General features: G+C 40.2%; 1 protein-coding gene across 2 annotated transcripts in view; it reads left to right on the top strand.

Moving 5' to 3' along the window:
* The window catches only part of slc38a12 (solute carrier family 38 member 12), a 79813-nt gene that overhangs the window by 19003 nt on the left and 47150 nt on the right, over window positions 1-13660 (top strand). For both annotated transcript variants that reach the window (XM_085272178.1, XM_085272177.1), the window contains exons 7-8: window positions 2774-2873; window positions 5073-5169. In XM_085272178.1, coding sequence (XP_085128304.1) covers window positions 2774-2873; window positions 5073-5169 — 197 coding nt within the window. The remainder of the gene's footprint in view (window positions 1-2773; window positions 2874-5072; window positions 5170-13660) is intronic.

The following is a 13660-nucleotide window of genomic DNA, read 5'->3' as shown; positions in this document are numbered from 1 at the left end:
TTTCTATATGACTTCATCAGTCTGTCACATCCTTCTTCTTTACAGCGCTGCTTCAGGTCATAGAGGTTTGCAGCTTTGTGGAGCTCAGGTTGAGGTCTGGATTTTGGAAGACTGCACCTTTTATTCTTTTTCAGCTTTTCTGCTGTAGATTTGCACTTGAGATCATTGTCCTGTTTTATGATCCAGTTTGGACCAAGCTTTAACACTTGAAGAGTTTATGGGCGACTCAGTGGCTGCAAGGTGCTCTAACCATCACCTTTGTATGAGGTGTTGTTATTGATGTTCTGTGTTTGGTTTCCTCTGATTGTGGTGCTGTGCATTATCGTCAGTTGTCTCCAATTCGGTCTCATCTCTTTAAAGGACATTGTTCCAGAGGTCTTGCGGTTTGTCCGTACTGCCATGTTTTTTTCAAACAAGCCGTACTTGTGCAGACTTTTCTAATTGTGCTTTCATGAACTTTGACCTTTAACGTGCTAACTGAGGCCTGTGAAGTCTGAGATGCAGTTCTTGGGTTTTTTGCACGGTCAGATCTTTGGCTGCCAAAACTACAGCTTTTATAGAGGTTCTCACATTTACTGGTGATTAATTAATGAAGTGCATTTGATAGCAGCACCTGGCTGCTGCTCCCCTTTTAATTGCAGTAAGGGTGTTCTTTGTGCAGACCTTTGTAGTCCTGTTTATGTTTCATGGGTCTGCGTCTTTGTTCTTAACAGAACGAGCCGTTCACCATGACATATGTAGTACATATGCTGTTAAAATGTAATGGGTGTGTTCCATTTTGACACTGTATTGACCACATGATTAATTGTTTCATTTTCTTATAATGATAATAACCAGCACACTCTAATAGAGTCTGGGCTAAATTAGACTCGGATTACTCTTGTAGGGCTCCAGACTCTAATGTTGCATTCTGACTGTTGTGAGTCAGCTGACAGCTTTAATTACAACGAGATGAATGGTTGTTTATTAGGCTGCCACTTCCTCGTGTTTTCAACTTCTGTCACTGCTTAATTTAACTGTTTGATGGGCACCCTCAGCCATAAAAGAAGCAGTGTAGCCCTTAAAGCCGTAAATCTGTCAACTTTTATTTCTTTTTAATCGACTGTATGCTCTAATTTCCTTGGCAGTAATGAATTAGCTGAGGGGTACGGTTGGACGGTCGAAACCCCTTCTAAGAATTCAAGAGGATGATGGATGTGTGGGGCACCGTGTTGATGTGTCTGCTGGTGAAAGCTCTCGATCTTGGCTGCATGGCGAGAGGAGGACAGATGGTTAAAGAACTTGTAAAGAGTAAAGGCTGATGAGGAAAATTCCCCGATTAGTTTTTTTTAATTAACGCTATTAATATATTTCATTGAACCAGTAAGACGTGCCTATGCCGTGCAGGCCGCTGTCCCAGAAAAGGGATGGAGGGATGTAATGAGCAGAGGTGTAGATGAGAGTACATTTTAATAGAGATGGCAAAGTTTCACACTCGTGGTCCGTCGCTCATATTTCATGATGAAATGTTGAGACGGACGCTAAAAATGAAAAATGCGTCTCCTTGTCACTTATTGATCTCGTGCTACTTTGTTTTTATTCACGTGGAGAAACCAGCCGTGCTTTGGTGATCTGTAAAGATTGTCTGCGTCACACAAACGTAATTGCCAAATTATAAGCTTTAATGGGGAGTGGTACGTACACACAGGAGTGACCCACACCAGACTGTGATGGCTCTGTCCCCGTGTCTGCCGCCTGCCTGTTAATCCCTGATGGTGGAGTTGCCATCTGCACTCAGTTTGGATCCAAGTTGTCCTCAAACACCTCACCGAGCCTGGAAACCAACCGTCCATCAACGCACTACCTTCTATGTGAAACTCTGAAAAAGACTCCTGTCCTCAAACATAAATATCCCATCATGTAGACTGTATATTTATGGCAGTTTTGAGTATCCTTAGTTGTAGGTAGTTTCCACAGTGCATGGATGTCATACTGGTCTGTTGTTGTGAAAGGAGAGCTGACCATGAAAGCAGAGTTGTTGATTTACAGGTCAGTCTCCATCCACTTTGGTTAGGGGAAGAATGAGATGCTGATACAAGAGGTGGAACTGAGCTTCCTTTGAAGGATGTCTCATCTTAGCGAGAGGGTGAGGAGCTCGGTCCTTTAGGAGCAGCTCAGAGTTTCGAGGAGTCAGTTGACCATGATGCCTGCTGGGTTCTTCCTAGGTGAGGTGTTCTTGCTGGGGGAGGCCCCGGTGCAGACCCAGGAGATGAGATCTTTTTAGACATGCCCTTGATCCAATGCAGCTGATTTAAATGGCTAAATGACCTCCTCAGCATGTGTTGAAGTTCTGCAGAGGCCTGGTAATGAACTAATTATTTGATTCAGGTGTGACTCTTGGTGAGATCTTAAACCTGCAGGACAATGGTCTTTGAGGCCTGGAGTTTCCCACCCTTGCCTTAGTGTCTCCTGGTAGAGCTGGAGAAGTTGGGTAGGGGGGAGGTCTTGACACTCTGTTTAAACCACTGCCCCCTGACTCAAACTTGGACCTGGACGGATGTCTTGTAGTGAGGCTCTGGACCCAGATTGAAGGATCAAATTTGAATTAATCCTCATTTCATTCTGAGCATTTGTCTGAGACTACAAGACGAGACCAAGATAAGGTCCTTTGATTGGGTTGACCAAACCATTTGTCAGAATTTGGTCATGCCTAACGTCCGTAGCTTTTCTCAGCACTGAGTACAATGCATCCCTGACTCATTCATATATTAATGTCTTTGTTTTTGTCTTTCAGTTGGCGTCAATATGTTCTACATCTGCATCATAGTCTATCTTTATGGAGACCTGGCCATCTACGCAGCAGCTGTGCCGATATCGCTGATGGAAGTTGCCTGGTAGGATTATTTTTGGATTTATTTCGAAATAACGAGATTATATTAGAAGCAAGTCTTAGCCATGATTAATATAGAGACTAATGTTTCCAACCATAGAGGTCAGTGTATGTACAGGTAATCTCTTCTCACTTTAGTGATTTCATTCCGGTCAGACTCATAAATACTCAGGAGCTTCTACTCGCTGGACTTCATAGAGCCAGTTCATAGGAGGTGCTTGTGAAGTTGTACAGAATTAATTAACATTAAGCAACAAGGCCCCTCTCTGCTGCAAGCCCCATTTTGCTTTGAGACATGAAGTGAGGCACTCCAAAGCATTTTCCTGGGAGCAGCCTCCTGTTTTTGTGAACACGTGGAAATTTCTGTTGTGGTTTAACTTCACTTCTAATTTGTTCCTATTGTTTGGAAACGGGTGCTGCTGTAGAATCTTATCGGGACTATTGATAAGTATTAGTCTCAGTTCTTTTATGGGTATTGACTTTGTAACAAAAATGAAAGGGCATAAATACTCAGTTTAATATTGTATTATTGAAACTGTATTCATTTATTTACTCAAATTAATTTGGACAGTAGTGTAGTAGTGTAATAAATATTTAGCTATTTTGCTGAAATTACGCCTTCATTAAACATTATTTTGCAAAAACCGTTTGTTCCACTTTGAGTGCAGAAACCCCGCCCACCTGGCACTCAGAACATTTCTTTGAGGGGCAGCCAATCACAAAGTTGGCTAATAGGAGGTGCAGCCTTAAAGGGGGTGGGGCTAAAGTGGCAAAGCTGCTCAAGTAGAGTCCAAGCTTAAAAATACGAATCTGAAAATTGGGGATTACTTGTGATATTCTTCATGAAAAGTATTCATAACCTTTGTGCTTTTACTTTTGGCACAATGAAGCACGCCCGTCTTCTCATTGGCTCCTCTGTCCTTTCTCTTTAGTCCTGTTGTGACCTGCTGAACCCGAGATTAAGACAATAAAGCCTCGCTCTCACTTTTAGGCCTGCTCACCTCATACCGGTGCTGCTGGCGACTGAGTCGTGTTGATTTGCTTCCAGAAAGGTTTTTATTGCGAGTGTCTGGGTGAAAATGAGGTATTTCATATATAGTTATAGTGGACTGAGCCCTTCAGAGCCCAGATCACAGAAATAGTCATTCTGCCTTCAGTGTTTTTTTTTATTATTTGTGGATTGTGACAGTTTCTGACAGTGATGTTTTTAATAGTTTCAGGCAGTTTCAAAGGAGTTTTAAGGAAGCTATAATGCACAGTCCTTTATTAACTGATTTATTTCAGTGAAATAAACCAACATGGCAGCAGCAGCAGTGTAAAACCGAGCTGTCTGAGAGCAGTCTATTCTCAGCTATTAATGGGGGAACAATCCAACCCTTGATAAACATTCAGGCTTTTGGAGAGGGGCAAAAAAGGGCCACTGTAGAGGAAACAGGTGTGGTGGCTTTAAAACACAAGCCAAAATAGAAGCAGAAGGAAAAACATGCTACATGTGCTTAAAGGGGACCTGTGGTTCTCATTTTCAGCTCCATGTCTTTGTTCTTTGACTCTGCTAGGGTAGCTTTGCATGATTTCCTGTTCAAAATGTTCCTTGTTTCTCTTAAACTGGGCCTTGGTGCAGCGCCTCCGTTCATCTGTCTGAAAAAGTCGTTCTTTCTCCCATCTTTCTCGCTTTAAGTTCATGGCTTCTCCTCGTGACCATATAAGGGATGCCCCCCCTCGTATTTAACGTGTCCTTCCCTCTTCTAATTGGTGTTATGACAAAACTGACCTCTCCATCCTGTCCAGGGGTTTGGCATGCTGATGCTGTCTCATTGTATTAAATTCTCCTCACTCTGGTGCCAACCTTGCTAACCTTCCAGCTAGAACAAATGTGAGCTGTAACTGAGACTTCAGAGGCAGTTTGCCTCGCCTGAAGGCACAAACTGGAGACCTCCGAGTAACACTGACAGAACTAGATGATTTTCCTAACGCTTGCTATGTTACGCAACAATGACAGGCTTAGTGATCGCTCTTAAGCGATACGCTCTAAAGCTTTTCCTTCAGTGGAAATCTTCGTCTGTGTAAACACAGACATTTTAAATTAAACCTTTGATAAAAGTTTGTGCGTCAGAGTTAGAGCTGCGGTGACAGTTTGTTTGTTTCACACAGCCGACAGGTGACGGGGTTTAACATGAAGCTCTTTTTTTGTGATTGCCTGCAGTGGAAACCACTCCTGCAGCGCTGGAAGTGTCAAGTACAACGACACAGATCCGTGCTGGGGCTCTGTCACGAGGAAAGATGCGTACCGGGTGTTTCTGGTAAGTGTTTATTTATTCATTTTTTAACCTACGGTACTTTTATCAGTTTCCAGCTAACGGTCACTTTTCAAGCCTCAGGAAGTGGAACTTAGCCCAGTTCTGCAGCCACAGTCAGTTGACCTCAAAATGTTAGGACCAAGGCCAAACTGTGGAGAGCTGGCAGACTGTAGCTGCTCTGACAAATCCCTCCAACATCCAACTAACCAGTGCAAGCTACCAACTAGGGCTGCCACAAACGATTATTTTGATAGTCGACTAGTCACCGATTATTTATGCGATTAGTCGACTAATCAGATCATCATCATCATCCAAAATAAACAAAAAGTCCTTCAAAAATAAAATGCAGCAACCATCACTGGACGTAAAACTACAGCTTATTGCACCAGCAGCATCTGCTCTTATATAACTATCATTAGCTTACAGCTTTAAGCTTTTAAGGTGCTAACTAAAAATAAAGACAAGATGATAGTTTATTAAATTTTAATGAAATTTGCAGATTGTTTCGGTGAAGTTTAATAAACTCCTTGCTATCTAAAATATAACAGGACACCGGAGTAAATTCTCCAGCATCTCACACTTCTGATAATCAGCTGTCTGCTTGACGTTTATTCAGCTGTGTAAAAACTATAACTTTAATCTCAGACAAACCGATTTACTCAGGAACAAATAAAATACAAAAAAAAAAAAAAAAAAGCCAAACAACAACATTTTTAATTTATCTAAGTGACTCATATATATTTAACCTGAGTCGCGAAAGACGGCGGTGGGTTTGAAAACAATTTGCCGGGAGTCCGGTGTTCTCACAGCGCTAGTTAGCCTAGCCCCCGGCTAGCTATCGAGCTAGTGGGTAACAGACGTCTCCGAAAACGTCGGAGCGCTTTTGAAAATATGCGGTGTCCTGATAAACTGAGCCGATATTTGAGGTTTACACAGCTACATTCTCGCCTGAAAATATGTTAAACGTTTATTTTGTGACCCAGAAAGAATAATAAGAGTAATATTAAAACTAACTAGCTGCCGCCATTGTTGGAAACTAAGCTGGGCCGCGCTATGAATTCTGGGACACAGCTGCTTCTTCTTCTTCGGGGTTTAACGGCAGCTGGTATCCTTGTACATGCTGTGCTGCCATCTTCTGTTTCAGTCCGTTATTACACTCTTAAATCCTGCTACTTATTCCTGCGTCTTTTGCGATCTTACAAAGCTTCAAACGACGCGTCGACTATTAAATCGTCGACGATTACGTCGACGATTTAATAGTCGACGTAATCGTGACTAGTCGACAAATCGTGGCAGCCCTACTACCAACTAAAGATTCATTTATAGGGTTTTTTGTTCGGGACACACCAAAAAGGTGTGACAGTTTAAAGCCACGCCTGTATTCATAGCAGCTGAAAGTATCCTCTGGATCAGTGGACATGCAGTACTTTGTTCTTTTGGTTTGTCTTCTGGCTGAAATGTGCACAGAAGTGGACAGCTTTCACATTTCTCTGTGTGTCTCCTGTGCGGTTTTTGCAAATATTAAACATGTTTTTAAAAATCTAATTGAGAAAGTTTGCAACAACAGAATACATCTTGCTGTGTTGGTTCAACCTAACCAGGCTTTTCAATTTGGTTTCAAAGTGTTATTGTCATTTCCCTGGGTGGCTGTAGCTCAAATTGCTCTCCGATGCGTCCATCGGAGTATGAATGTGTGTGAATGTCAGTTAGAAAGCACCTAGGAAAAATGTGCTGGTGTGAATGGGTGAATGCACAAGTTGTGTAAAGCGCTTTGAGTGCTCAGAAGAGTAGAAAAGCGCTATATAAGAACCAGTCCATTTACCATTTACCAGTCCCTGTACAATTGTGCAATTCTTCCACTGATGTCCACAACAGATGGCAAACAGCAAAATCCACATATAAAACAGATAAATAGAATAAATTATAATTAAAAACGGTTATAAAATCACATATGTGCAAAAAATAGAACTATAGAAATAAAATGAAAGAATCTGACCTCCCGTGAGTTATGTGCATATTGTGGATATTTATGCAGTTTGGAGTACTTGATCAGCTGTATGTGCAGTAGACAGCTGTGAGTGTGCAAAGTGAGAAATGCAGACAGTAGCAGATGAAAGTAGGCCAAGATTAACTTCTGTTTAATGGCAGCAGGAAGAAAGAGTTCTTTAGTCTGCAGATCTTAGATTTCACACTTTCATACCTCCACACGAGGGTAGAAGTGTGAACAGTCCATGTTGGAGGTGGGTCTTTGATGAAGGAGGCAGCTGTCCTGTGGTCAGGCTTTCTGCTTCAGGCTGTAACATAAAAAGCAGATACTTGACTCTTCCTTTGCACAAAATGCATGCCGCTTGTTTCAGTCATAAAAAAAAGAGACCCAGAGCAAATCAAGAGAACAACGTTTGCAGAAAACCAGCACTCTTCTGAATTCATGGATTAATATGTATTATTTTACCACTCAGGACTTTCTCAGGGCTGGTTTGTGTCTCATTTATTTACACAGGACAGGCTAGTGAGTGCGTTCAGGTCTGTTTCATACCCTAATGAAGGAGATGTGGAAATCAATTTGTGGCCAGATCAAAGCGAAATTAATTTTATGGATTGAATATTCTTGGAAAATAGTCTAAAGATTAACTGATCCATTTTCTAATTGCTGCAGCTTTTTATCAGTAAACATAAAAATATATTTATGGATTTTCTGCATCACATGCAATGTGTTGCATATAGTTTGCATTTCCTACCCAACTTTGTTTATTCATTAACTCTTTATTACAATAATAAGTGACAATTTTGTATTTCCTGTGGAGTTAAAACTGCAGCTCTGGACATTTGAGATACTAACAAGCCCCAAATTTCCTGCTAACCCCTTAGTTCATGGTCCCCTCAGGTTCTGTTCAGCTCGATGTGTCTCAGTCAAGTCGCATTTACAAACAGCATGACAGTAGTTAAATGTGGGAACCACATGCGAGGAAAAACAGGTGTCAGTGAGAGTTTGTGGACTTTGTTGTTTCCAGCATAAAAAGCAAAGACAGTGCAAGAGGTTTGAATAGAAACGGTTTGTTCAGCAGTGCAAGTACAGCATGTTTTCCAGGGAACAGTATTCCACAGTGATGACTTCACTGGGCACCAGATAAAAATATTCTTTTGGCCCAAGCAGCCCATGTTCGTACACCCTGCATGGATATTTTTATCTCCCATAAGAACAAGGCGTAATGTGCCCAGCCTCCATTTCTGTCAGACTCTGATCTTAACAACATTTTCTGTTCTCTTCTTCACTCAAACTTCCCCCGACACCCTGCACACCCCCACCTCGGCTGCCCACAGGAAGTGTTTTGTGTCCTTGAAGTCTTAACTGTGATTTCCACTCGAGCTTTAACTTTGCACTGAGACAGTGATCGATGTGCTGATCTTCTCCTGAATAATTTTGGAGCCTCGCCTCTCTCCTCTCTCTCTCGCTCTTCGTCCAGTCCTTGCTTATATTTAACAGAATGAGCAGACAAAATAATTTCCTAATAAATGAACTTTTCTCTCCTTTGTCTCCTTTGGGGTGAAGCTTCTTGTTATATAAAACTAATTTAAATAATGCTGACTTGTGATCTCCGGACTTTTCGTTTACAGTTGCAGTTTTGCAGACTAATTTAACAGTTTCGTTAGAATCAATCATGATTATGTGAGACAAGAAAAAAAGATTTTTATGGCTAAGTAATAACAGAAATATGTATATAAATATATGAGACTCTCATTAACTAATAACAGCTACTCTGCGGTTTTGTCCGTTCCTTTGAAATGCTTGAAAAGAAAACCGTGCTGTCTGTGGACGCATTTCAAACTTGCAACAATGGAGTATTGTTTAGGAAAGGCGTGAAACATGCTGTCCAACCACCAAACCAAACTAAACCAAACTAACCGTGCAAGCAGTTGTTTCCAAGCCAGCTGAGAGATACAATCTCTCCAGCAGTGCTGTGTACGTCGAGGTCCCGCCGCAGTTGGAAAGTGCTCAGCTAGGTGGTGTTCAGGAGGTTTCATCCTCAGATACCAAAAGCCGTCCACTTGGCTCTTTTGTAGGAGTGGCAGCTTTATCCTGAGCTCCTCTTATCTCTAAGACTGAGCCCAGCCAACCTTCAGAGGGAGCCCGTTTCTGCCACATTTTATCCGCCAACCTATAATTTGGTCACTGCACACAGCTTGTGGCCGTTGTTGAGGGTAGAGACATAGATTAATTAATACTTAACACATTCACTTTCATGCTCAGGTGTCTCTTTACCGAAGTAGGACGTTACAGCGTCCACACCACTGTAGACAATGACTGCAGATGCTGCATCTGTCAGTCTCCCACTCTGCTCTCACCTCACCTGTGACAAGGACTCTTCCACCTGGGGCAGCACTTCATACCCAACCCTGAGCGGGCCCTCCGCTCTTTTCCAGACCCGTAGCTTCAAACGCAGAGGTGCTAATTCACAATCCAAGCCACTTCACACCTGGCTGCAAACCATCTCAGTGCGAGCTCGAGGTCACCGCCCGATGAAGACAAAATCGGTTACAGCGCTTTGAACTGACATCAGGGTTCTTACAGCGAAAGAGTAGATTTAACTTTTAACGTTTATTTCTATCAAAATTTAATTTGAAGTGGCAATGCCGCGTGCGTGTGTGCGTGCAGGCATGCATGGGATTATGTGAATAAGTCTTATATAGCAAAAAGTTGCACTTTGAAGAAATGAAGAGGAACAGAGAACTGTATATAAATCTATGATATGACTAATGAAATAAGTAAAGTGAAGTTCTGGCTTGATAAAAACAAATTATCATTAAATTTGAATAAATCTAAACTTATGTTATTTGGAAATAGTAGTTTAAATACAAATGCAAAGATTCAAATAAATGGTGTTGATATTGAAAGAGTCAGTGAAAATAAATTTCTGGGGGTAATAATAGATGAAAAACTTAACTGGAGAGCTCACGTAAGATATATTCATTCCAAAGTATCACGAAGCATTGCAGTACTAAACAAGGCAAAACAGGTATTCGACAGAACATCACTTCATATTCTCTACTGTTCACTGGTTTCACCATACTTAAGCTATTGTGCAGAGGTCTGGGGCAATAACTATAAAACCACATTACATTCACTTTTTACTCTTCAAAAGAAAGCAATTCGAATCATCCACAATGCAGGTTATAGGGACATACAAACTCACTATTTTTGCAGTCTGAAATATTGAAAATTGACGATATAGTGAAATTTCAAACAGCACAAATTCTATTCAAAGCAAAAAATAAAGAACTGCCAGGTAATATTCAGAGTATGTTTTTTTTGAAAGAAGGAAGTTATAATTTAAGGGGTTTTTGTAACTTCAAAACAATGAAGGTACGTACTACAAGAAAAGGCTTTTGTGTTTCTGTTCAAGGAGTGAAACTATGGAACAAACTGAATATGGAATTAAAGCAATGTCCAAACATAAAACTGTTCAAAAAGAGTTATAAAAATATGATCTTCTCGATCTATAAAGAAAAGGAAAATATTTAAATTAAGTGAATGTCTCTATTTAAAAACAAACAAACAAAAAATTCATGATGTGATATTATAGTATATAGTATATCAGAAATCTGTTCACTATTTTTATTACAAATTATATCAGTAAGGAAGCTGACTAAATATTCACTGATAATTTATGGGACAGGGGTGGGATTAAATAAGTGTATACTTCTTCCCACTCCCTTTCAACATGTAAATTAATCAGAATGTTTTTTTGTATGTAATTTGTATAGTATATTTTTTTTCTCTCATTTCTTTTCTAAATGTACTTGTATATTGTTCACATGTTGAAATAAATTACCAATCAATCAATCAATATGTAATGACACAAATGTAATTATTGTTCATTACACCGATCTAAATGAGTCAAACTTACACCCCTCGCGTTCGATTTTTCACTGTGTTAATAACTAGAAATAATATGATCTTTATCATAATCAGCTTACAGCTGACAAGTAATAATTTGTTACATTTTTATTTGTTTTTTATTAGGAATATAATTTTAACAGTATTTTTGTCCATCAGATCTTTCTTTCATATCTTCAATAAGTCATAATTCTGTTAGGGGGGATAAAACACTCCTGTGGTCGGCTCACAGTGGCTGGCCTGCGTCTTCACTGGGGTCTGTGTGGGGTCAGAGGCTCTAGCCTAAAGTTACTACCCAGACTGATGACTCTAAATAATTGACTCTTTCTTATCAGCTCTTCTTTTGCCTGCAGGGGACCATCAAAGCCAGCCCCACACAGAACCAGAAGTCTTTTTCAGTGTTGCATTGGGAGCTCAGTTGCCCTTCTTCTTCCATTGTGTTGAACTGGGAGTTTATTTCTGGGACCCACCACTTTCACTCAGTTGCAAAGTTTAGGACAGGTCGCCCAGGAAGCCATGCTCAAAATTGCTATCTGAAAGGCCGAGCTTTATGATAAATATACATGTCTCACCTTTATTCATCGGTAGAAATATCCTCTTCCAGCTGTATGTTTTTTAAAAAGCATTTCCAATCCGCCTGCACACATCCACCCTAATGGGTCACACTTTTTTTTAATCTACTTTTTTAGAGGACAGATATTCTCTTAAATTGAAACTGGCATCAAACGACACACCTTAAAATACCAAAGTTGTGCATTTAAATGAATCTTTCTGTAACCTTGATGTTTTAAAGATAATACTTAATTCAAGCCAGACCAGCTTCAAGGACGTTCTCGTCTCACACTCTTAAAGGAGCCCTGTTCTTCTCATTTCCACTGCCACATTTGTACCTTTGGAGCTTGAGTGGCTTTGTACGATTCACCGCTCAAAGCATTTCTTTTTAAAAAATTCTTAATACCACAGGCCCTGCAGCTGATCCGCTGAGTGAAACGAGCCGTTTTAGGTCCCGTTACTCTACCGCGAAGCTAACCGTCTCCTGATTGGCTGAAGTGATATTGATACTGGTCCCACTGACATCTTAGAAAACGGATGATAGAAAAGCTGGTAGGACTTTATTATACAACCTCTGACTAAGAGCATAACTGCCTCGTAAATAAATGGAATTTCAATCATAATTCAACAATATTTTCCAGTATTATATCTACGTACAGTGTAAGATGGAGAAACATTGTTTGTTTTTCTGCAAAGTTACCAGGAGTTTAAGCACTACTTAAATTACTTATATAATTTTCATAGTTTACTTTTGTTTTCACATTTACTTAAAAATTAATTATTTCTTCTTTCCTGTATAATACCTTAAGTTTTGCAATACATAAAAAATTATGTATTACTTAAAGTTACTTATAATATAATTACAGTATAATTATTTCTTTGTTGTAAGGTACCATTACGTGTTTCTGTCTGAAGCGTTACACATTATTTGAAATTACTTAAAATAACTGTAACAAAGAAATATTGGGGAAAAAACAACAGTTCTGATCTTTTATTCCACTGCACGATATATACAGGATTAGACAGAAACAGGATAAAATGGTCATCATGTACTTAAAGCAGCATAAACAGCTTTGAGGATAAAGAGTGCTTCAGGAGCTGCATTTACGAGATTCATATTATTTTGCTCTTTGCAGGTAATGCATGAAAACAAAACCAACTAACTCCAAGGTACTTTCTGTTAAATAACATTTATAATGTGTTTATTCTCCTTTCATGGTCACATTTAACCTGAGAATGTAATGAGTGCTTTGCACAGTTATAAGTGTGCTCGTTTTGATTTTGGATTTAAACTCAAGTTTAACAAATCTTCATTTTTTTCTTTTTTTTGGCTGCTTGCCACAGCCTATCATCGGCCTCCATCTCACCCTATCTCTGTCATCTTCTGTCACACCAACCACCTGCTTTCCTTCCTCCACCACATCCATGCCTGGCAGCTCCAGCTTCACCATCCTTTGCCCAATATATCAGCTCTCCCTCTGCACTGTCCATCCCTGCCTGAGCTGTCCCTCTGATATACGCATTTCTAATCATGTCCCTCCTGGAAATTTGACAAACATTGTCTGCTAAAAGGACAATGCTTTCTGACATGTGTGTTTGTTAACACCCTTCTAGACTACTAAACCGTGTCCACGTTTTAAGGCTTCCATTGTTAGCACATCAGCAGTGGGACGCTCGTTGTCGATGAACACAAAGTCGAAGGTTATTATAATGCCATGTCAGGAGAATAAAGACATTTGAATTATTTAAAAGGGAGTTACATTAAGTAATATTCAGATTACCTTAAACAGGAATCTGAATATTGGATGTGTAATTTTACCGTTTGATTAATAGACTTTACTCCATCTTATCTTTGAGACCAGTTTAGCAGCTGGGCTTCTAACGTCACTTCACTTTGTTCGGTTTGTTTGGCCGCGTCTCGTCTGCCCGGCGCTGCATTGTTAGATTTTTATGTGTGAATCTGTTGAGCAGTTTTGGCAGATTTTTTTCCCCCAGACGGACAGTCTGCAGCACTCGGGGTGCTTTGTTCGCAGCGGACAACAGATT

This window comes from Mchenga conophoros, linkage group LG4, assembly GCF_057382185.1.
Source record: "Mchenga conophoros isolate Kocher_MC1m ecotype Shallow Benthic linkage group LG4, M_conophoros_male_GT1.1, whole genome shotgun sequence".
Classification (NCBI taxonomy): Eukaryota; Metazoa; Chordata; class Actinopteri; order Cichliformes; family Cichlidae; genus Mchenga; species Mchenga conophoros.
This window is presented reverse-complemented; position numbering and strand designations above follow the sequence as displayed.